The sequence below is a fragment of the Leuresthes tenuis genome, unplaced genomic scaffold (genome assembly GCF_036924035.1).
Source record: "Leuresthes tenuis unplaced genomic scaffold, fLeuTen1.0.hap1 SCAF_6, whole genome shotgun sequence".
NCBI lineage: Eukaryota > Metazoa > Chordata > Actinopteri > Atheriniformes > Atherinopsidae > Leuresthes > Leuresthes tenuis.
The window spans coordinates 14,308,573-14,333,474 of NW_027325360.1; the positions used below are offsets into that span (position 1 = coordinate 14,308,573).

The 24,902-nt window shown below is 40.2% G+C and overlaps 2 protein-coding genes across 3 annotated transcripts; both read left to right on the forward strand.

Annotated features, from left to right (window-relative positions):
- The first annotated feature begins 21 nt into the window (after positions 1–21).
- On the forward strand, positions 22–12,453 carry ercc8 (excision repair cross-complementation group 8). 2 transcript variants are annotated; one of them, XM_072387750.1, is made up of 12 exons: positions 22–410; positions 1,075–1,170; positions 2,198–2,299; positions 2,505–2,628; positions 3,565–3,646; positions 4,703–4,771; positions 5,231–5,297; positions 5,810–5,913; positions 6,800–6,924; positions 8,303–8,500; positions 10,320–10,415; positions 12,048–12,450. In XM_072387750.1, the coding sequence occupies exons 1-12, from the start codon at positions 334–336 to the stop codon at positions 12,111–12,113; spliced, it is 1,206 nt and encodes a 401-aa protein (XP_072243851.1). In that variant the 5' UTR covers positions 22–333; the 3' UTR covers positions 12,114–12,450. The 2 variants fall into 2 exon arrangements, with proteins under 2 accessions (XP_072243851.1, XP_072243852.1); XM_072387751.1 differs by lacking the exon at positions 8,303–8,500 and having other exon boundaries at positions 12,048–12,453.
- A 662-nt stretch (positions 12,454–13,115) lies between these two features.
- Positions 13,116–18,371, forward strand: elovl7a (ELOVL fatty acid elongase 7a). Its single transcript, XM_072387755.1, has 8 exons — positions 13,116–13,359; positions 14,978–15,067; positions 15,215–15,405; positions 16,087–16,167; positions 16,278–16,334; positions 16,434–16,539; positions 16,652–16,788; positions 16,877–18,371. The coding sequence occupies exons 2-8, from the start codon at positions 15,004–15,006 to the stop codon at positions 17,123–17,125; spliced, it is 885 nt and encodes a 294-aa protein (XP_072243856.1). The 5' UTR covers positions 13,116–13,359; positions 14,978–15,003; the 3' UTR covers positions 17,126–18,371.
- The last annotated feature ends 6,531 nt before the right edge of the window (positions 18,372–24,902 follow it).

Below are 24,902 nucleotides of genomic sequence, written 5' to 3' on the forward strand. Positions count from 1 at the left end.
TTGCCCATCCAATCATCGCTTTCGTGATAGAATGAGCGTTTAAGCCAACATGGCGACTCATTGTTTTGATCGGAAGCAAAGCTAGCTGGAATTGATACAAAGTAAGCAATATATATACAAAAAGGCAGCGTAGAAATGTTAGAAGAACACATTTACGTTGCACGTAAATGCTGACACAAGATAATGCTCTGTTGAATTTGCAGATATTCGGTATGGAGTAGAAACACTTCATTGTAGGTAACATGTTAGCCTTTGAGCTAGGTTAGCTAACAGCTCATGTAAAATTTCCAGTCCTTTTCAAAGTCAAAATCACTTTGTCCTCAAGTGGAAGCAATGTTGGGATTTTTGACTGCAAGGCAGGCTGGTCTGGATGACCCTCTGCGACTGAGACGTGCAGAGTCAACAAGAAGGTGAGCGCAAAAAAACCCAATTTTTTTTAAAGGGACATAAACGCTAATATATTATATGTTGTAACAACGATACTGAATAGTCTTAATTTATTCAAAGCTGGTCAAAAATAAAATATCAAACCTTCACAACATAATTCTTTATAGGACGAATCATCTTTTCCAGGAAAAAAAAAACTATCCCAGATATACAGAACTTTTCTTTTTTTTTTTTTTCACCAGTGATTATCAGAATTTTTAATATCTAAAATACAAAACACTTTTGCTGACACATGTAAAGGGAACTGGATGTTTGTTGCGGTGTTAAGACTGGACCCAAACTGGGCAAAAATCGTGCAAGTTGTTGTCAGAAGAATCATGTTGTGCTTGTCTGAAGACGCTATTGTTCATTTGAAGATTGTCTCATGCAGGTAATACACATTTGATGTGATTTTTGTTAATGGAGTCCAAAGATTAGTTGTTGTGGTTGTGGAATAGCCACAAACTCAAGGTTGATCAGTTTAGAATTTGAAGGAAAACATAGTTAAAGAGAAGACTAAGCTAAAGCTGAGCTGAACTGGTCAGCACAGTAACTTTCTTCTGATATATTCCATCAACTGCATTTTTTTTTCTAATATCATTTCATGTGAAGATGACCTTCAGTGATCTTCTTTCTATATCTCCCAAGGGTTCTCAGTTTGAAATTAAATCCTGAGAGAGATGTGGACCGAATCCATGGAAATGGCATTAATACCATTGACATTGATGCAATTGAGGGCAGATAGTAAGTATTTTTAGACTCAAATTATTACATTTATATTAATCCATATATAACTATACCTCTGGAATTAAAGTACGGTGGGACTGTAACATCTATTCTGATTTTGATGACCTTGTGCTCCAAGTTAACAGTGCCAATTCACTTAACCCAGAGAGAGAGAGACAGAGAGAGAGAGTGCTCGGAAAAAACTGTTTAAGAACCCATAGGGGCAGTTTGTTTGCAGCATTATAGTCAAACAGACAAGCTTAATCAGTCATTCAGTTTATTAAACTTATTTTTTATTCCCTTGTTTCTGCTGACTGATTTTTTTAGCTCTCACTGTGTCTTTGAAAATGACTGTCTGGCTTTTTGAACACCCGCAGCACAGAGACTGAATGTGTAAAGTTTGTAAAACACCTCAGGCTCAATGTGGATATGAATGAATATTGTGTTTTAGTTCTCCTTGATTTAAGTCCTCCATTTGACACAGTAGAACAGTCCATCTCTTAGACAGATTTCACAGTCTCATTGGCATGTCAGTCACTGTTTTTAGGTGGTTTAAAGTGGTTTATTTTCACTTTTAGGTCAAACATGGTTTTCATCTGTACTCTTTACATGCTTCTCGCCGGAGATGCCATCTAGAGGCAGAGCATCAATTCTGTCAAACAACTTTTAGTACAGTTAAGCCTCAAGAGACAGAAACTCTTCACAACGTTTAAACTTTCCCAGTGATGGTTTCACAGTTTGTTTGCACAAAACATATGAAGCTGGCTGAAAGCGGCGAAGAAGACTCTGGACACAGATGGTAGTGATTGCTGTCAAAGAGCACATTTTGTGTTTGCTTTAAAACTTTTCTGTCAGGCAGGGAAGATTACCTTGTGTTCTTATTTCTCATGATGTTTCCTCTGTTTCTGACTATAGAAGAAAAAATAATCCTCACATTTTTACAAAGGGGTCACAGATTATAGACAATAAGAATTCTTTGTAGGAATTGCGAAATATGTTGGATATGGAGATGCTGCATTTGAAGTTAACCTTTTCCATCTGTCAGCATGTTGTCTGGAGGCGCAGATGGAGTAATTGTCATCTATGACCTGGAAAACTACAGTGGGAAACCAGAGTATACCTGCAAGGCTGTCTGCACAGTAGGCAGGTAAATATTAACCAGTTTACTCATTTCATCCACTAGAGGGTAGCATTCTATCGAGATTTCCCAGCTCAAAGGCTTGTCCTTCAGATGCAAGTTTAACATACAAAAGAAGTCATTCTTGTTCTTCACACTGTTGTTGCAGCATTAAGAAACTATCCTGAGAAATCTGATTTGTCCCTGAATGTTTTTTTTTTTCTTTTTCTCTCAGGTCAAGCCGGTATGTCCACAAATTCAGTGTGGAGACAGTCCAGTGGTATCCTTGTGACACAGGAATGTTTGTCTCAAGTTCCTTTGACAAGACAATGAAAGTCTGGGATACAGAGACGTTAAAGGTGAGCCCAGTTGCCTCCTATTTGGATGCATTTAGTTTTTGTCAAACACAGCTTTGAACTGGTGTAGACATAATTAGAGGTAATTTAATACAAAGGCTAGCATAAACTCATTAAGAGTATTACAGGTTTAAGGGACTGCATTGCATCACATTACCAAACCGTAATACATGGCTCGACTGTACTTTTCCTCTTTTTTTGTTCTTTTCACTCTCTCTTCCTTTCTTTCACTTTCTGCTTCACGCTTTCTACCTTTCTTTGCCACATTGTCCCATATGGCAGGCCCAGAGCTGTGCTAGAGTTACACTGGCACCACGGTTACCTCAAAAGGTCAGGGAAGGGACAGAAAAGAACCCATCGGCCTTTCAGTTTGTTTACTCTGTTTGTTTCTGTCTCTGTGTCCCACACAAATATACACACACACACACAATCCTATGAAATGTCTTGTGTGTTTTGCATTGTTTTGCGCTTTGTCTCTGTCTATGTGTGGCATTTTCATGCAAACAGAGACTCCTCTGTGTACGTATGCGTGTGTGTGTGTGTGAGTGTTAGTGCGTGCCCCCACCCATTGGCTAAGTCCATGCTGGTGCTGGCACACACTGACAGATGGAGCACAGAGAGGCTTTTTATGTTGGCTGAAGAATTTGCATTGTAACCACCACTGCTGCCTGAGTGAGCTGCCCTCTGAGCGCTGAGCTGCTGCGTCTTCTCAGTTTGCTTATTTTATGGTCATTTCTGTCGTTGAACTGTCCCCTCTGGTGAATTTTATGCCACTATTAAATTTTAAGGCCAGTGTTGTACATTTAATCGGAAGATTAGCTTCTCAGTCAGCATACATATGCAAATAAGCACAGCCCTGAATATATATATATATAGATAACTACCATAACTTACCTTATCTGTCTGTCTCCCTCTTTTTCTCATGTTGTTATTCTTTAGCCCGCTGAAGTATTTCAGTTTGAGGGCAACGTCTACAGTCACCACCTGTCCCCCATCGCCCGGAAGCACAGTCTTATTGCAGGTGTGTTGAATGCATTCAGTTTTTGCTGATCTGGCTGATGCATGACAAATCAGCTGGACAAACTCCTTTTATTTCTGTAATTGTATGCTTAAAAAGCCCTAAACTCTCATTAATAATCTTGTTTGTCACTAGTTTGGTACAAGCAATGTGCTCCATGGTGCTTCACAAAAACATGGCAGACATTATCCTTGTACCTTGAATCCATGTACCCCAGGTCGTTAAGTGACACGTACCTGGAGGGGATAGAAGTGGGTCTGAAGGTGGTCACACATGAACAAACCTCAGTAGAGAAACATTATTGGAATCTCGGCGTTCCCAAGTCACTAAGCAGGAACAGCAGGTTAATCGTGCCTGCGGAGTGTGTGCTCCCCCGTGAGTTGAGAGAAGTTCTTTGTCAGTTACGCGAACTTGTCCCATCAACACAGCTGTTTCTTGGCCAGACACATTATTTTTTTTTATCATATCTCATGATTACTTCTCAGAGACGCTTGTCAGACAGGTTGCTAACGTCTCCTCAGTCGTCTTTTTCTTTTTTTAAATGTCGGGAATCTGTTCCTAAATAGCATCTCAATCTCATCAACGCTGTGTCTTTTGGAGCTGTTAAGAATTTAAAAAACGTGTAATCCTCTAGGTTTTTTGTAGTAACGACCAACCTCCTTGCCGTCTCCCATGTCTTCATGGGAGGAGGGCTTGGGTGTGTTAGCCCTTGATTATCAGAAGATCGAATCAGTGAGTTTTCATATTTACCATAGCTTATCTGTGAGAATCTGGGTTTCTGTTTTTTTTTTTTATCCCTCTGAGTCACCTCCCCATTATTGTAATTAGTATTAAGACTCATTTTTAAAGAAAAAGGTCAAATTCATCGATTATTGAACAGTAGGAATATTACACTGAAACTGTAATTAAACGGATTGGTAGCACTCAGCATATGTGATAATCTTCTGTCTGTTTTTTTAATTTTTTAATTTTTTATTTCATGTGTCAGTAAAAAAAAAAAAAAATAAATAAATAAATTTCTTCTATCTGAACGATCTCTCTCTGTCTTTATGTTTTCAGTTGGCACCAAAAACCCTAAAATCCAACTGTGTGACCTGAAGTCTGGTTCACGGATTCATGTTCTTCAGGGTTAGTTCGCCTTTTTCTTTGCCTGCATGTTTGTTTGTACAGCCAAGAAGTCCCAGAGTTATGACTTCAGAATAATTCAGTGGAGGTCATGTAGTGACTATGCTGAGTATCTATGCTGAGACCTGCACATGAAGCTCCCCAATCCGACCTAGTTGAGGTTCTCCTTCGAAAAGCTCGAGAAACCACCAGAGGAAAGGTGTCCCAAAGCACTATAGTAGGGGTCTGAATACATCTAAACGCGATATTTCAGTTCATTATTTTGAATGCGTTAAGAAACATTCCGGCAACTCGTTTTTGCTTTGTCGCCGTAGGGGATTGTGTTCAGGTGTATGGGAAGAGAAATGATAGTATCCACTTTTGGAAAGCCAACAAACATAAAGTGTGGAAAACTTTTCATCCGTTTTTTAGAGTTTGCACACATTGATGTGATAACTAGTATTAACGTATTTGCCAATGCAGGTCACAGAGCAGAGGTGCTGTCTGTGCGGTGGTCGCCCAGATACGAGCACATCCTAGCCACTGCCAGGTAAGCTCAACTTTGCCAGTCTTTTCGGAACCCAGTTTGCCCTTGGTGCAGCACAAAGTGTAAAACCCCACCGTGTTATCCCTCAGCCGTATGTGTTATCTCACCTCCCAGCCATCTGGCCACGTTTAAACCTTGAGTCAAGGATAATAGTAACACATCACCACTAGATAGAAACTGTGGTGCTCTTGTTGCGTTGTTGGTTTAGCATATGGCAGATACAGTCCCCTCCTGTTTTATGCCACATTAGACCTTCTAATTAACCCACTGGGATCAGTATGCTTGTGTGCCTTTGGACTGTAAGTGATTTTGAAAACAACTGGCACAGAGAGGCACACAGAGAAATGAATGATACGCCATTATGGACCAGCATGATAATTCAGAGCATTGATGTTAATAAAAAAAATTTTAAAAACCCGAGCTAACACACTGCTCACATTAGGTTTTTCTGTTATTTGAATGTGGATAATGAAAGTAAAGTGCACAAATAATTCCCCAATTCTTTTCCTTTTAAGTGCAGACAGCAAGGTGAAAGTATGGGATGTGCGTCGTGCTTCAGGTGATCTATTCTCTCTGGACCAGCACAATGGAGAGAAGTCGAAAGCCTCTTCCGAGGCAGGTACCGTTACTTGTCCACTTTTCTCTTTCATTCAGCATTTCTGTCATTGTTCATCCTGAAAGGGCGAGACTTTCCTGTAAATCACATAGCCTTTATTCAGAGAGATGGGGGGGGAAAAAAAAGGTTATATAAGGACATTGGAACCTTTTTCAGTAACAGTTCCACACCTCTTTATATCAAAGCAATTTAACTTTCACTGTCCAGCTATTTTTGCTCAGCCACCCTGTAATATGCTGCATAACTCACAGCAGTGCTGGATGGATATTCTGTTGTATATTCGGACATACAACTGAAACTGTATGCAAATATCTTTTTGTACTTACAATTGTTGGGTTCACACATTAATGCTGAAATGCAAAGCTGACACTCCAATCAAATCCAAATTGACGCTTTTAGTCATGTTCTTCAGATGCATTTGTACTACAGCAACCTTGCTGCTCTCAGAGCTGTGATGTTTCTTAACTGTCAGGTTATTCAGGTTGGCACAGTACTGAGTCTGAGTTTCTGGAGGAAAGGTCGACATACAACATTTACAGTTTCTGTTTTTCCCGTCAGACATCGGTTTGTGTTCAAGAAGGAAATCACTTTGCAATACACCCAGTTTATTTCACATGTTATAAGTGGTAATAGCAGGCTAGGTGTTTCTGAATCATCTTTCACCATTTGACATTTGCCTTCATTTGACTGGGCAGAGTGAATGAAAATGGGAACCTCAGCACCTTTGCACCCATACACACCCTAACTACCCTTAACTGTCATGAGTTAGTCATTAATGGATAGGGTTGAGGTGTCTTTCAGTGCTGTTCAAAAAAGATGGAAAGTTTTCACAGTGATGGAGGAAACAGATGACAAATGCAGTTATCATGCCTTACCTGTCTCTCATCAGTAAACACAGCCCATAATGGCAGAGTAAATGGCCTTTGCTTCACTTCTGATGGCCTCTACCTCCTTACCACTGGAACTGATGATCGTATGAGATTGTGGAATAGTGCCACTGGGGAAAACACACTGGTAAGGCATATGTATTGAGGCTTTATTCTCATAGCCTACCTTGGCAAACACGTGGAATCATATGGTTGGAGCAGACCTTTTTCTTTGGCCTTTGGCTTAACAGCCTTGAAAGATGTGCAAACAGCAAGCTAATGTATAGCAAAAATGCTACATTTGATGGGAACTAATTCAGACTCTGCACTGTCCTAGAGCCATTAGTCAGGCCTGCAGTGCCTGTCCTGTTGTGCATGTTAAATATTAGTGCTGGTTTTGACAGTTTTTGTGTGTGTGTGTGTTACTACATCATTAGGTTTAACCCCTTGTTAACAAGTTGTCTGATACACAGTCCCTTTTATAACATCTTGTAGGCTAATGAAGCTGTCTGAGTTAATGTGCTGCTGTGGCAACCAGCTGCCATCTTATACATTCAGCAGAAAATGAATGACTGAATGGATGAATCTGAATCCTGTTTGGCAACCTGCTTGAACATAAGATCCCTGTTTACACACCTTGTTGGTCTGCCTTTCTCTACATTAACTACTGAGGGGGGAAAACTGCATGAATTGCTGCGTAGGTGTTGAGTTGTATTTAGCATGTTTAACCTGGTCTTTATTAGCAATTTTACTTGCCTTAGAAGGTAATAATGATCTGATAGTTAATGTTTACATTAAAAACAAGCTAACGCTGTTTCAACACACCAGATGGGTAGAAGAAGTCAGACTGGGGAAGTTACCTTACTGGTTCCTTATTAACATAGCTATCACCCTTAAACAATTACCCTGCCAGGAATGATAAAGTTGTGGTATCAGTAAATCAACGGTTAGAAAATTCATCAACTGCTAAGGAACAGTCAGCCTTACTGAAATACTTTCTTACATCACAGCTCTTTAAGGCGTTCCATGATCAAATATTTGACTTGTCACTTTTGGCCATTTTAATAGAAAGGAGAGAAGAAATCCTGAGCTGAGAGAAATGAACAAATAATAAAGGGGAGTTTTTTTCCTCGGGTTAAGTTAACAGAATGCTGGTAATGATTTTACATACAATACTTTGTGTCCATATTTTCCCATCCACTCGGGTAACTAACCCCACACCACTGAGCGTCTTTGCCTCAGGCTCACTCACAGACTCATGTTCTAATTTCCTGCTCAGCTGCTTTGTGCCATGGTTGTCATGGAAGGCATTTTTCCATCCTCAGGCTACAGCCAACTTAAGACTACAAGTGACTTAAAGGCTAGAAGACCCTTTTTTTTGATGGTCAAAGGTCAGACTTGGATTATGGTGATATATTTTCAAAATCTTGGGTCACATGAGCCAGATGTCAAAGGAACTCAACAATATCAGTCATTTTTCTACACACCCTCAACTTGATTATTCATTTTCACTTTTTATCTCTCAGGTAAATTATGGGAAGGTCTGCAATGAGAGTCGTAAAAAGCTGCAGTTCACAGTGTCACGTGGCTGCAGCCCGGAATTTGTGTTTGTGCCATGTGGCAGCTCAGTGGCGGTGTATGCACTCCACACCGGAGAACTGGTCACAATGCTCAGGGGTCACTACAGCAATGTCGACTGCTGTGAGTTCCACCCAGACTACCAGGTGAGACACACCGAAGCACGAGGAGGTAAAAAAAAACATAGCCGTCTATCACCAGCAGCGTCTCTGTTTGTGTTTCCACATATTTATTTCTGTGCTTCCTGTCATGTCTTGTTTATCTCGTGTATGCTGGGAATGCAGTCCAAGCTCTCTCTGTTTGCCTTCTTATTTTCTTTAAACTCATCAGCTGTGCAGGCAGTGTTGTTACAAATTTGCAATGACCATGAGACGCTCCCTGTGATTGATAACGTGGTAAAGTCAACATTTGCATCCATAAATTTAAATGCAGGTGTCCATACCAGGTGACAGAAAGTTATTGCTCCCGGGCTACTTCACACGTTAAAACCGTCTCTGCAAAAAAAAAAAGTAGCTTAGTTTCCTACATCTCTTATCAGAATCACAGCAAACAGGGCTGTCTATACTTTAGTCTCCCCTGTGTCTGTAACGTATAACACTCAGTGGGACATGGATGTGACACTGGTGCTCAGTGTTGAAATCAGTAAATGAGCAAAACGCTGGATTTTCCTCCAAAAATGGTGCTGTTCCAGCCATTTCTGTAATGTATAATGGCTTTTGTCTTACAGCACAACGTGAAATCTTATTGAGGTTGATTGTGTGACCAGCTTCATGAGTATTTGCGGTGCAAACTGTGACGAAATAAAGAAAACATGAGCCTTAATGGTATCTTTCTGTAGATAACAGAATAAAAACGATATTTGCTCTCCTGACTCCATGCTGTCGAGTGTCAACTAAGTGGAAATATTTTAGGCTGCTACTTACTACTCTGTATGAAAGTTTAGGTTACAGATTAGAGGACGCAGCACACGTACATTTCACTACATTTACTCTGCCAAACACACAATACAGCTTATAATTGTATTTATTTTTACACGTATTGGGCTTCAAAGTATTATGTCCTGGCAATGTTTACAATATCAGTCTTTTGGTTAAAAAAAAAAAAAAAATGACTTAGTTTCAGTGAAGAAGACGCTTTAGATTGTAAGATGGGACATTTTTTGGTTTTTGTCCTGTAGTTGATTATTAAACAAACATGACAAATACACAATTGGCCACATATTCAAATAATGCTAATATGTGATTCTCTGATAAAATATGTGTTTTCATTCAAGATGCTCTGCCTTGTAGGAGTCTGTCGATAATTATTCTGTTTGAACAGAATGCTAATGCTACATTAACATCATCTACCTTCACTTTCTTTATCCATATTAATACTGTCAGCGGTAGTCTTTTGCGCTGAGACTTACCCGTGGATCCTTCTATGCTTGTGACGTAGCTGCAACAAGAGATGCAGCCAAACAAATTTTCGTCACTTTCTTTTGTGATGACAATAAAGTTTCCTTTTCTATTTCTTCTACCTTTCTTGTTCGGTAACTTTAAGGAGGATGCAGAGGGATATCCAGCCCATGTCTTCCTTATTAGGTTGTTTCTGCATCCGGTGTACACATACATGTAGGAATGAAGTTTTGCAACTTGTCACCCCAGAGTTTCAGGAAAGAACATCAGGTCCTGTAAATACACTTTTTTTTTTTTTTTTCTTCCCCCTATGCGTCATATTTTTTTTTTGTTTATTTTTAACATAAACATAAAATAATCAGCCCCAAGGCACTGACAATGTCTCTTATGAGACCACTTGCTTTGCATGGACAGTTTTGAGTTTAATAATTACTGTGCTTTTAGTCCCGGTTACGCTCGACAAAGCTTCTATTCCCCAGGTGCTGATGTCGTTGGAAGGTGAATGTTCTGTGATGAAGCTTATGGCCTTTAACACTGTCTGAAGGGACCCCTTGTTGTTTGTTCATAGGAGCTCTACAGTGGAGGTAAAGACTGTAACATACTGGCATGGGTTCCTGTTCTCCGTACTGCAGATGTGGAAGAAGAGTCAAACCATGAAAATAAGGTACTGGGCATAACGATAGGAAACGATACAAAAAAAGAAAAGAGGGAGGATAGATTTAACTCTAAGATGTAACTATAGTTTGGGTCAAATGTTTATAAGTAAACTCCACAGTAGTTTTACAGGTGCACCTTTAAAATGATCACTTGTCAGTAGGAAACAGATTTAGCCTTTCGTTGCATGTTACTCATAGTCACAACAAAGTTCCTTCCCAATGCACCTTTGATGGAATTGATGAAGAACAAAGTCTTAAGAGTCAAGATTCAGGTTATAACAGTACAGAACATTACATAACCAAATGAGAGAGATAGTCCCTGGTGTCACCGAGACAAAAAGCATTTAGCTAAAACAACATGGTCAGTAAACTAATAGCAGAAGCAGTGAAACATGGTCCAATGTACCGAGATGAGGGCGTGGGAGGGTGTTGCAGCTGCTGGGAATATCCAGGATACTTCTACTGAAAAGGATGCCAGCGTGCTGGTGGAAATTAGACGTAACAGTTCCAACAGTTCCTTTCTGGAGTTTGCATCTGGAGGAATGTAAATAGCGAACAATGGAGAATTCTACAGCAAATCCAACGTTGTCATCATTCCAGCATCTGGCAAAAACCATTCATGAAGTCTTTTCAAAATCTTACACAGTTTTGTAAAGTTGCTTTGTGAGCCTGAATAGTTTTAAGACCAATTAAAACAACAACAACAACAAAAAAAACTTTAACGATGTTCTTATTTTGTCTTTGTAGTAGAAATGAGGCGATGGGTAACTTGTGTTAGCTCGATTCTTTCATTGGAAGCCCAAGAACAAACCGGAGAGAGCTTAAATCAAACAAAGTATTTATTATTGGTCACAGGTAAAGTACGGCAGCGCTGGACTCGGAGTGACAGGGAATCCGTCAGCCCGAGCCCCGATATCTGGAAATATTTCATACTTATCTCTCAGAGGTTGGACTCACCAGGGCCGAGTATAATTGGCCAGTTATTGGTGACATTGCCAGGCCAACCACTGTCCACGTCATGTTGTTTGGATGTGAAAAACAACGTGTGTGTTTGTGAGAGTGTTGTTTTAGGCGCGTATATAATGTAACAGACTCATCTGACATGATAGAGAAGCTTCATCTGTCCCAGTTATTTAGTTTAGTCATGCTATCTTAAAGTCTTGGACCATTCAAGGACATGCATTGTGTAGTATGAGCAGAGTGCAAGATGGGAACATAGTTTTTTTTTTTTTTTTTTACAGAATATGAATACATTATATAATGTCTAAGAACAAAGCCAATTGGAACACTTGCATCATCCGAAGAATCTAAATTCTGACAGCTCACCGTTAACTGGGTGACACTTGAGTTACCTCTGCTCAGCTCTAACACTGTTCTTACATTCAAGAACTGCTTAGTAAAGTGCCAGTTACCCGTTAGACTAGATGGCACATGGGGATCAGATGACCTCAGATGTCATACATTCTGAACAAAATGTCCTCTGTCAGATTTGTCGTCGTGTGTGTGTGTTGTCACTTGTGTTTTTCCTCCACTCTATGCCCACATAAGCTTATTTGCGTGCACTTAAGTATAATTTTGGCCAAAGGAAGTGTTGCTTCCTCAGACTTGATATTGTAATGGGTGTCTTTACTTCCTCACAGGGTGCTGCTGGCCTGTCTGCTGTGAACCCTGCCTTTCAGGATGCCTGGAGCAGCGATGAGGACTAACGCTGACGTTCTGGACGTGTCGACACACTATGCATGCAGAAGAGCTTTCATCCGTCGCAGTTATGTCCAAAAATGGCATAATCTCCCCTTAACTGTGGGTTTTGTCAAATTGGTCCAGTTACTCCTTTGCCAACAAAGATAAAGCCTTAAAACGTATTGGAAATGTGTAAATAAACATGTCGGTTTTTAATTACGCAGTATTTGCTTTTGTACATTTGACTGAGCATTGTCTTGTTGCTTATTCTACTTGTTAAAAGTAAAGCCACCGAGTAGCTTTGTAAACAATGAGAATTCCATGTCGCTCTTTCTTAATTAAACCTTTTCAAACTAATTGAATATTTTCAAATGATTGATTATAGTGATAGTGATATATAGATTATAGTTTCCTATTGTAATATTGGACAATATCAGTCGATTTCACATGTGTTTTGTTTACACAGATCTCAAAGGAGAATTTTCAAGTTTTTTCTTTTCTTTTTTTTTTTTTTTTAAAGAGGTGTGGTGTCAGTCTTTCAGTGCTGCTGAGTTCGAATAAGCCTCCCACAACCCTCAAGTGGGAGAAACGAGCCATTGAAAAACACAGATTGTCTCATTGTTATTCCTGGGAATATTTGCATTTGTTTATAAGTTCTGCTCTCAGCACCCGCTGAAACTTACTGCAGGGGGGGTGAAACCCCTCACTTGGACACATCCCTTTCCCAGTTTAACATACTGTCTTTGACACTAATTAAAACGTGAAATATATATATTTTTAAAATACAGCACATTATGGTTTACCAGTGTAATGATATGATGAGTCTAATTTCTTCCATAGCCTTGTTCAGGTTTTCACCTGAAGCAGTAACCTTAGGACATGAGGATGGCAGTGGAAAACAACAGCATTAGGCTTTACGAGTTTTTCCCATTTTTTTTATTCAGTATTTTCGATGGAAACCACTGATTGATTACGTGTGTATGAGGTGTATTGTTCTGTCCTAAAGTTGTACATAGTTTTCGATGAGGTATCACTATAGAATGACTTACAATAGCTCAGAGCTTGTTGGACGACAAAATCAGCCAATCAGCGAGCAAAGGGCGCGGCTGGCTGTAAGGCCCCACCTACGGCGGATGATAAGAACCAAGGAGCCCGGAGACCCGCAGAGAGTGAGGAGTCAAACACACCTGCTGGGAAGTAACAGGTGGACCCGAAGTTTGGGAAGATAATTCGACGGACTAAGAGGGTTTTCGCGGGGTGTCGCACTAAAAGGTTGGTGAATTCCTGGACGTTCTTGTTGACAAATGTTTGTCAAAGAAAGGAACGTGGAGACGTGTGAGATTTAAGAAAAAAAAAAACCTTCCGCCGCCGGTTTTGTGTCGTAGAAGGATGCTAACGGTTGGTTCAGAAAAGGCTCTTTCTGACTACTGTGATGTTGAGGACATGGGCTGAAAGTACTTTTTTCTTTTCTTTTCTTTTCGTTTTGCTACTTGGTCTAACCACCTGAATATTAGTCACAAAGGCTGCTATCCCAGAGTAAGGCTATATCTTATCGCTTGTGTGATTACAATTTTGACTAATAGGGTTACAAAGTTGTACTCTTGTCTACTTTTTTTTTTTTTTAATCACATTTTTGTGGGAGTTTCCTCCACTTTTTTTTTTTTTTTTTTTTGTCGCTGTGAACCTGTTGTACAGTACACGTAGTGACTGTGTGTGCCATGGGAGTAACAGCATTTACATCACGAATCCTGATCATAACGTTAATTGGCGTGTCAAGGCTTGTCATCGTGTTCATTAGTGCAGAGACTCCAGACAGCCTTGCCTTTTTTTCTTTTTTTTTTCTTTCTCCCCTCATTTTAATCCTAATGAATTGCCCATGCTGTGTTGTAGTTCCTGTTGCATTCAGGTAGACACACCTTGAAAACCTGTCATGGAGGGTTTTGTCCACCTAGCAGACGCGGGGTGTTGCAATGATTTACAGTTACTCACGCAACTGGATAGACCATGTCCCTGGAAAAAGAAGTAAAACAACTGAGAGTCGTCATTTTGTTTTATTTCACGTTGTGAGAGTGCCCCTTGGCACTTTTCCCATACCATGCTGTCTTATCAACCAGTCGGGCTTGGCACTGAATATTTGCCTCACTGAGCCCGAGACTTTACCTCAAATCTTCTTTACACATTACACGCATTTCGACTTGGCTGCAATGATCAGACTGTTTGAGAATTAAGTGCTGTGCTTAATCGTACTACAATCAAAGGCTAAAGTTTTATTTGTGAAAGTGGAGAGGCTGTGTTTCATGTCTATCCCTGAATGCCTGGCAAGATTCAGTTAGGGCGTGATGCTGAAAACAAACACTATTGTAAGTTGCTTTTCTGATTAAATTTAGAAACCGCTGCTCATTGGACCCCTTTCACATACTTAGCTTTGTCTGCCTTTGGTGTATAAAATGACATCAAAGAACAGCCGGGTGACCGTTTTCTCTTTTGATCCAGTTCAGGGGGTTGTGTGTCTAGCTATATGCAGCTTACAACCACAGTCAATCAGATTCAGACACTAGAAATACTTCCTGAGATAAGGTGCCATTCGCAGGAGGAAGTAGGCCTGTGTGCCGCATGCTTTTCTGAACAGATCGGGTCACACTTGTTTCTCAGCTTCTTGGAGCCCTACTTCCTGTTTCATCTTTGTAAGGGACGGTGCTGGCAGAGATTCAACATGTCCCTTACTTTAATAACTGAAATGTTCATACATGCATCGCAGAGCGGCCAAATACAGATAGATTTGTCCTTCTAGAGTACAAATATCACTGAATAATTCTGTGCTGGGCTCTTTATCCAAATGCCAGTGAACTTGTTGCACAAACTCACAGCCTTTGCCTTTTTCTTCTTCTAGGTGAACTACAGGGATCTTGTCTGAAAATGGAGTTTGATCATATAAAGTCCACCGCTGCCCTTATTTATGATGAGTTCATCCAAAACGCTGGTGAGTCGTTGGCTTAAAAGCATTCAACGTGATTTGTTGGCATATTTCTAAAGTACAGCATCATCATTCTGGGCCTGTTGTTGTGAAAATATGAATCCGTACTCTTCAGTGTATGTGAGCCTTACTGATCTCCCAAACCTCTCGCAGATTCTCGGACGGCGAACTGGCTGCTTATGTCATCTCCTCTCCCTCAAACGATCATCATCATCGCATACATTTACTTTGTCACATCGCTGGGGCCTCGAATAATGGAGAACCGCAAAGCCTTTGACCTCAAAGGAGTCCTCATCGTCTACAACTTCAGCGTGGTGGCTCTCTCACTCTACATGTGCTACGAGGTAAGGTTCCAGATCCTCGGCGTCACTGGATTGTTGTATTGTTCACACTACACAATGCACTCTGCTGGTGTTCGGGGCTTTTGAAGTCGTGGTTTGTGTATTATACATGGCTGATATGCAACAAGGGGTCACACGCAAGGGAAACATTAGAGGCACTGAGGTTCTCACCAGTGATAGACAAAATTCTATTGAGTTTCCAGAGCATATTGTAGTAAAAAAAAACTTTTGTCATTGTCTCAGAGCCTCATACGTGGGGTAGTCCGTCTTATTTCGTCTAAAGGGACTCTTAAACTGACTTTAAGTCAGATCAGCTGTTGTAATTCCCTGTCTGTGCACATTATTCTGTAAATGCTGCTCAAGAACATCTTTGTGTAACTTGGTCTTGTTTCACATATCCCATGTCAAGAAATGCTTAATTTTATTATAGTTTTTAAATTTTCACTGTATTTTCTATTTGATCATGAATCTGACACTAGATTAACCTGAGTGCACCATCCATAGTTCCATATTTATTGAAACTAAATGGCTAATTTGCGCAATATAGGGAAGGTTTCCTGTATGGCAGACCTGTTGATGAGATAATCCTAACCTCATACAATGAAATGGATTCCAAATACGAGTTGCACATTTATTTATTTATTTTTTTATTTGTCCATGACTAACTGCACTTGTTTCTTTCAGTTTGTGATGTCTGGATGGGGAACGGGATACTCATTTCACTGTGACCTGGTTGACTACTCGGATTCACCACAGGCAGTGAGGGTAAGCCAGTCCTTGACATGCAGGCTTCTGTGCCTCCCTTTTCTTCTGTGACTGAACTGTTGTTCCATATTTTCTAGAACCTGAACTTAAATTTCATGTCTCTCCTCTAGATGGCGGCAACATGCTGGCTTTACTACTTCTCAAAGTTCATTGAGATGTTAGACACTGTAAGTGGCACAGTCTGTTTCTTAAGACACGAGTGACTCAATTTCTAGTTTGCACAGCCTTTTTTAAAAAAAAAAAAATTAAATTTCTCTCTCTTTCAGATCTTCTTTGTGCTGAGGAAGAAGAACAGCCAGGTGACATTTCTTCATGTCTACCATCACTCCATCATGCCCTTCACCTGGTGGTTTGGAGTTCGTTTTGCTGCAGGTAAGCTCCCTTCCTCCCTTCCTAATTTACCTGAGTGTTGTCCTAACGATGGTTTCTGTGACATTACCTGGACTTCTTTTGACACTATACCTGACACTCTTTCTTATTCCAGGCGGACTGGGAACATTCCATGCCTTGCTTAACTGCATTGTCCACGTTATCATGTACACATACTACGGACTGACTGCCATGGGTCCCAATTACCAGAAGTACCTGTGGTGGAAGAAATACCTCACGACCATTCAGCTGGTATGTGAAGTGGTCTGGCTCATTTAGTCTCATGTGTGTTGCATTGGGGCAGTTGAAGTCAAATCTTTGTGTCTTTGTTTCTCCCTAGATCCAGTTTGTTATGGTGACCAGCCACATCTCCCAGTACTTCTTCATGAAGGACTGCCCATACCAGTTTCCCATCTTTATCTACATCATCGGCCTGTACGGCCTGATTTTCCTGTTTCTCTTCCTCAACTTCTACTACCACGCCTACACCAAGGGCAAGAGGCTGCCTAAAGTGCTGCAGAATCAGACATGGTCACACCACACCAACGGAGTCATGAATGGAAACACTAACCACGAAAAAGATCAGTGACGCAAGACTCTGGGGTTTATCAGAGGTTTCGGGGTTGACCTCATTTACGCAAGCAAACCACCGCGGTGGTCTGAGATTCAACCCAAACTTGTTTTTGGACTATTATCGGTTGCTCTTCTACTGGCAACCATAAAAGACAATCCTTAAATTATGACCAAAGTTCATGTTTATCTAGTTTACTGACCCAAGCTGAAGTGTTTTATTTAGCCTTTTTTTCGGTTTGTACTGAAGGTAAAGACCAAGTCGTGTCACAGCTGCTTCTAAAATACCCATCCTTCTGCCGCAGTATGGTTAAACCACATTAACGCTCCAAAAAAACATTTGTACTGGCCATTGGGCTTCACCTATGGTGGGACTGCTGGGCCTTCAGCTGTACAGTTGTACTGGGCTTCCTCAGAACTTCTAGTTGTACGATCATTCTTACTTTTGTGACTTGATCTTACTTCTCAGAGGCCTTTTACGGAAATCCAGCGGAGGTTTTTAAAGTTGTGCACTGAAACGTTTCGGGTTGTTTATTTTCACTCGGCCTGACATGATGTCAAGTGTTTAGTCGTCATCGTTTATGAAAATGGAGTCGAGGCTACACTCTTCCTGTCGTTCAGGTCTTTAGTTAAATGGTCTTTAGAACAGGCTTCTTTTTTTTTGTTTGTTTACTTTAGATTAAGCACACTCACCTACTTTTCCATGGCGTTCACAACTGCTGCTGATGGTACAGACATGCAATGAAATGAGCGGTCTTCACACTGATGTCAGTTTTAACCCCTGCCTTAATTCTCCTATGAAGCCAGGTTGTGACTCACATGCTAGATGAAACATGATGGACCACTGTGGTTCTTTTAGGATCCAGAGCAGACCATAGTCTTCTTCCTGACTGAGACATATTGCAAAATAACACTATTACAGAATTCAGTATGCACAATTGGTAGCTAAGCTGTTCAAAATGGGAGCAGCCTTACTTGCCTTTTAAGCGGTGTGCTAAAGAGGTTTTCAAAGGGCTGGAGTCTGTGCCTTTGGCTCTGTGGTAGTTTTATATTGGATGTGATCTTAAATTGGAAAGTTAAGCCTAGTCTGCTGGTGAATGAGGACACAGGATTGTGCTTTCTTTGGAAATGATCCACCTTTTTATCATGTGCAAACGCATGCTATCTCAAGGGACCATTGGATAATATTGTAAAGAAATGTGATGTTTATATTGTATTTTATATGTATTTATATGAAAATAAATTCTCAATGTACTTTGGAAATGTCTTTTTCCATCTGACACTTGAAATGGTAGAAACTTTAAGCCGAGTGAACTTGAAAATGAGCGACGCTGAAAGTGGAACTTAAGTGCACAGTTTATTTACTAAACTGACACTAGTAACAAGCTCATGGTACTTGATTTGTTTAATCTGAGGGTTGCTTAACCCTAGACTGACACATTAAGGCAATTTTAGATTCAAAGGAAGAAGTGGCTAAATATGTGGTTTGTGAGAAACTACAGAAATCCCCTCATTAGCCTTTACTCTGAAATCTCTGGACCTGGCTGTAATGAGTTCTTTTGACCAGCAGGGAGTGCTGTTAAACAAACCACAGATAATTGCTAATGAAGACGTCACCAGTTAAACAGATTATCTCCTAACTATAGCTGCAATAAAATCCACACACACACACACACACAAATGTCGCCCTTGCTTAAGTCTGTTTTGGGAACCTCTCACAGCACTGACTTCACATCTATATGATTCTCAGTTTCTGCAAGATAATGAGTTTTGAAATGCATTTTTCTGTTTGAAAGCAGGTTTCCCAAATACAGTGTCTCCAACAGATTTTCTGTGACCAACCACAACTTCGGTTGATGTCAAAGCATTCAGGCAGGGTTTTCATCACTTTAAATGTAATTTCTTAACCACTAGGGGGCATTCACACGTGTAGACAAATGGAATGTGAGTCCAGCGAGAGATTTGGTTTTCCAGCAAATGCATGTGCGCAATAAACTAAATCTGCATAAGAAAACTTGAAAATGGATAAATATCCTGCAGAGCTCAGGCCTGCTGAGACTGTGGCTGCCCTTGAGATGAACTGTGCAGTGTCCATTGAACCTGACAGAATTTGACCATTTCTGCAGAAAAGATAAAGTTTCAAAGCCCTGAGCTACTAATAATGCTAAAAAAAAAAAAAAAAGACTGTTGAACAGTGTTGAGAATGTCACAAATAAAACCATGGAGGGGGATTAGTACTTACATGCTCTGTCTGTCGAGCAGTCACAACAACAAACCAATTAACTAGATAAAAGCTTCCTTTCATATATAAGATAATCTCAGATCAGCACAAGATCTGTTTGGCCTTTCATACAAAATTTTAAAGAGGGTAGAATGTAAATGCTGAAGCTGAACGTTTGAAAGGCGAGATGAGAACAGGCAGCAGGACAGCCCGACCCTTGGAGGGCACGGATGATCGCTCTACACCATGATGGGTTCCAGCAACGCCTGTCTGTCTCCAAGCCACCCTTGCAGGTTTTTTTCTCCTGGTTTTAGCGCGTGAGAGGCTGCTGCTATATCTAGGTCATTATCAGAATGAATGTGTGAGACAGCACATCAGCTCAAATATGTTTAACACACACATTAAGGCAGTGAATGAGTGACATTCGTCCACCTTAAGAGAGGTGAGGATTATTATTATTATTTTTTTTAAGTAAGACAGTCGGGAAATCTGTTTGATCATTGCAGCGCTTTCATTGCACAGATTTTGTTTGTTGAGGATCGGCACTGGAGGCAAAAATGATAATTAGACTTGCTTTTGATTCCTGCCATTCAAATTGTAGACAGTTGTGTTTGTGGAGTAAAGATGCCTCTGACGTGTCTGATGTTGCAGTGTAAGTTTAAGGTAGGTCTGATTGTGAAAATAAAGACTTTATCCCCACAATATTTTCCACTTGTCAAACTGACTCCATAAATATGTTTAACGCAGTCTAATTAGATTTGTGCAGTGACATTATTTTCTCCGCTCTAATTTTCTTTTATTTCAAATGAACCATTAAATGTGACGTTCCATGATTGCAGTCATAGTTAGTTAGCCACCCAGAAGTAAAAGACACTGATTAGCTAAGTAGTCATGATGGTTAAGAAATCGGCTGAATGGGGATGATTTTAGAATTTAAGCTTGCGATAAATAAACTAAAACTCTGTCATACGAGACTCGTTGGGTGATACAAATATTAATGAATAATAATTTGGGTTCCCTGCTGCCTGAACCTGCAATACATCATTTTCTTTGAGGTCAGCAGGAGCAACCTGTTAATTCAAAGATGCTTATATTCACATCAAGGAGAAACAAAGTGACATCTGTTTTAATACTGAGGTCTGCTTCTGCCCCTCTAGTTGATGAAAATGTATCATTTTAGATTTATTAATCTTTTGTTGAGGAGTTTAGAGCTGCCCCCTATGTCAGTTGTAATACCAAAACAAAGAGCTGAGAAATGATTTTAAAAAAAGCATTTTTTAAAGCATTGGACAACTGAGGGAAATTTAAGTAATGATGCGATGCAGTGTTAATATAAAACAATTAATCATAGCTGCTTTAATTTTACAGAGGAATGTTAATCTTGACAGCAGGTTTTCTGAGCTTTTAACACAGATACTGTTCCACAGGAGGCTGCAACACAAAAAAGCTTTCCTGTGCACTGCACTGGTGTCCACTGGCTTCCAGAGAGCGAGTGACGCTTTTAAAAAGGCAGAGTCACTCCACAGAGGAGGAGCTGATCGCAGATAAGTGAAAAAGAGAAAGCTAGAAGGTAATTGCTGTCTTACTGTGCACTGTAACTCATCCGTCTGTTTTTATATCAGTGCGAGTCGTGACTACAGTTTGCAATGAGTATGTGTCTCCTGACAGTCTTTTCAAAGGGGGGGACAGCATATTGAAAATTCTCAAGTCAAGGACAACAGTGAACAATGAAATGCACTGTCTCTGAGAAGGAGAGAGGAGTGTGCTGGATCTGAGATGAGACCACGAAAAGAACAAGGATAAACAAAAGAAACGAGGCCAGGACTCAGGCTCTGACTTAAACCCCTTTTTCATGAGGAGTTTTAGTGGAGTGGCTTAGTTGATGAAGGTGATTTAAACCCAGAGATATAACCACTGCAAGCAGTGTAAAAGGTTGTCTGACAATAATTATTGGTGTTTATAGATAATTGTAGGTATCTGGTTATACTTATGATAACATAGTCCTCCTCAGTCTCCTATTCTCCTCCAGTTAAGATCTCCTTAGGTAAAAAAAAGTAAGGATAAGTATGGCTTGGCTTATTAGGATTAAATGACATATAATAGTAATGCGCTAAAGGCTGCTGCTTGTACCACTCTTATTGGTAATTCCTTCAATTTGGAGATGTCCCAGCGTGTAGTTGATGTGATTAGAGCAGAACGTGCTCAGTTCAAATACATCATGGTGTCTATTTTTGTTGCTGGTAAATCCAAAGGAAGATTGAACTTTTTAAAACTGTCGTGTCAGTAAACACTTACAGAAAATCTTTCCCTTTATGACACTCTTGTTGATTTGTCCTCCCAAAAGTCTAAATACTGGAAAATGTTCCCAGTGGTGACTTTTATAAAGTCCCACCACAGTGCTTTTACCATATAAATAAAGAAAAAATGAGAAATAAAAAAAAACTCCTGGCTTAAAATGGTTTGGTTACTCACAACAACATCCACCTTCTTCATTCTTTTTTCTATCTCCAACTCTTCTCTTCTCCTTTAGATTAAACCATTTTAGCCAATTCCTCACAAGATGGCACGAATGTCCTAGAATACAATACATGTTAACATTTGCTTTGAGCAATTTTAGAAATGCATAGAGAAGAGAAGTGGCTTTAACAAGAGTAGCTGGTGAACAGCTGCTAGGTGGTGGCCAGCATCCGAAAGGTACCTTTAGAGCTGCTATGCTGGTATAACTAACCATGGATGCCAGATGCAGATATGGCTGTGCACTATCCGTCGCATTTGCTCGTGGCCTGAAGATACTGATGGCCGCTCGCTTGCTTTATCGGCCAGGGAGCAGTGCATTTCAAATACCATTGAAAGTGATAGAAAGCGATGACCTTTCAGATTCTTCCACTTGCATGTGATCTGTTGCTTAGTTTGCTTGTGTTTTTGCAGACACTACAGGTGCAGTCATGAATGCTAGCGGCTGCTCAGTGGAGCTGTACAACTTCTCCTGATGGCTTTCACTACCTTCTCATTTGATTGGTTCCTCATAACATACGTCCATTACCAGTAAAGCTCTACCCAGCAAGTAGTCCACCAAGGAGTGGTTCCTCCAGTGTCTTTAATGGAATATGTGTGACCTAACCTCACTGAGACTGTAGGTGGTGCTCTGCAGATTCAAAGCAGATATCCTCAGCCATAGCATTAGTGGCGGAATTTGCACATGATATGTCTTGCAGCACGTAAAAAAAGCATCTTGTGTTTACAAGATTAAAAACTTGATTTTAGGCAGATGGGGATCTGACTGCATTTCCGAACAACTGTATTTAATTTAATTCAACCTTGCAGGTTTTGTGCATTTTCTGTGCACCTACACTTTTACATCATCAGATAGATAGTTCTAACTATGCATTTGTTCCTTTTGACAAAATTTCCAGCACACGGTGTCCTCTCACCTCACATCATGAGGAACACCTCTGTCCCGCTCTGTGACGCTTGCTGTCAACAGCTTTCGCAGTTACTTGGGGTGCAGAACAGTGAAAGAAATACATGTGTTTTTGACCAACGGATGACTTTCACTTATGTATACATTCAGCAGCTATGTATTATCAGTCCCAAAGCAGATTTATTGATCATTATTTTGTCTTTCTATATGGCTTCAGTTGAGTTAGACTGGTCTGCTGTCTGTGCGTGTCATCAACTGCTTCCTGTCATATCTGGCAGGCAAGGTTTTTTATGTGGCCCATTTTCCAGTTTTTCATATCTTCAAGGAATTTCCACTCTTATGTCCACCAGGCTTTACAGATTAAAGAATAAATAACTTCCTCTTGCTTTGACTATTTGCAGATGTATACATATTTGTGTTCATTTCCTGCTGTTCAACCAGTGTACAACATTTTAAAGCGACAGTATGAAAAAAGGACAAAATGCAGAACGTTTGAATATCACTAACATATTAATTCATCCACTCCTGTGTGTTTGATAGACCTTTGTCCAAGCTAGTTTTATAAAGAAGCGCTCCGCTTGGCTTGGTTTGCTGAAACCCAGCCTGTTAACCTGGCTGCTCCTGGCAGGGTTTACCAACTCTGCTGCCTGTCTGTCTGTCTGAAATGAGAAATTAAAACCATTTAATAAAGGCCTCTATCTGCTCTGTGAAAAGGGCTGGCTGTCACAGTTGTTCAAGCTCACAGTAAATGTTTGGCCACGGAGAGAGATGAATTGCCTTTATTTATGTGAGTGTCTTCATTCAGGGAGCAAGGGCAATATGACCTCAGAATGAACTCTCAGAGGTATCTAACGGGCAGCTTGACTTGATGGAGTGTTTAGTGAGGTTTTATCTCAGAGATTTGTTTATCCTCGCTGTTGTTGAAAATAGTGTTTGAACAGTATGTTGAAAACAAATACTACATGAGCAATATGATATTTTCAGTGGTTTGTGTGGATGACAGCCCTAAACTAAAAATGTTCCAGCGATATACCAAAGGACAGCAGATAGGATTGGCAACAGATGCCTAGAGGGACCTTTCACAAGGTGCACACTTTAATTTGGTTTAATTAATTCTGATGCTTGTCATGCATACAGGAGGTACTGCTTTGCACTCTCTGATACCCCCCAAATTGGTTGTGAGCTTAATTGTGGTGCATGGGATCCAACTGTTGAATTCAGAATTATAAGAACCATCAAACCCTTATTACACATGGTTGACCACACATTGATCACTGCCCTACTCAACATAAAATGGTTGTCGGAAAGAAAATACCACACATGTGATAGAGAAAAGACAAGTCTTTACAAAGCATAAATATATGTTTTAAGTAAGACACAAGTAGAGCAGACATTCAATTGCTCTGCAAAACGAGCCAAAACTGTCAATATGTTGTTACGAACATTTGCTTATCGTGCATTTCAGAAAATGCAGCTTTCCCTGTGGTCACTTAAGCAACACTTAATCTTTGGGAACTCCAGACACACCTTTGAGTCACGAGGTATCTTTATTTCACAAGTTATTAAATTGCACAAAAGAGTTAAACATGGAAATCGTCTGAGGACTAAATGAGCTGTTAATATTAATCTTTTTACTCTTCAGTATTTTAAAAAGTAATCCCCTATCATCCCTCCTGTAATGAAAGCCTACGTTCATTTGACTGATACAGGCACCAGTAAAACAGGGATTTGTCAGCACAGAGAAAAAAGGAGAGAAGCACAGTAAGCGGATTTGATAAATCATCTTTCTAAACAGCTTCTCGAAAAACTAAATCCTGACCAATTAATCTTCTGCAAGATAAACAGTTTCCTCCTCTTCCTCTTGTAAGCTACGTTTGTAATGGAAATGTTTCCACAACTTCTCTATTCTTATTCCCTCAAACTATAAATATTATACCAATTCCTTCCACTTTGTCACACTCCATGAGTTTGTGCACATCCATGAGAACTTCCAGCAGAAGGAGGAGAGGGGAGTGGCTGGAGCACTGGAGGCACATGATTGGTCAAATGGAAAAAAGTAATCTTACGTGATTGGCTGTAAGCTTGGGAGCTGTGAGTAAAGTTCCCTCCTTATTCTAGAGAGCATCAGTCAGCAGCAGAGTAGGACTTGCTGTG

Bases quoted from the DNA above. Each gene is read 5' to 3' on its own strand.
- ercc8 (XM_072387750.1), top strand. From the start codon at position 334: ATGTTGGGATTTTTGACTGCAAGGCAGGCTGGTCTGGATGACCCTCTG. The intron at 2,300-2,504 runs GTAAATATTAAC...TTTTTCTCTCAG, and splicing joins GCTGTCTGCACAGTAGGCAG to GTCAAGCCGGTATGTCCACA. The intron at 4,772-5,230 runs GTTAGTTCGCCT...TTGCCAATGCAG, and splicing joins ACGGATTCATGTTCTTCAGG to GTCACAGAGCAGAGGTGCTG.
- elovl7a (XM_072387755.1), top strand. From the start codon at position 15,004: ATGGAGTTTGATCATATAAAGTCCACCGCTGCCCTTATTTATGATGAG. The intron at 15,406-16,086 runs GTAAGGTTCCAG...TGTTTCTTTCAG, and splicing joins CACTCTACATGTGCTACGAG to TTTGTGATGTCTGGATGGGG. The intron at 16,789-16,876 runs GTATGTGAAGTG...GTTTCTCCCTAG, and splicing joins ACCTCACGACCATTCAGCTG to ATCCAGTTTGTTATGGTGAC.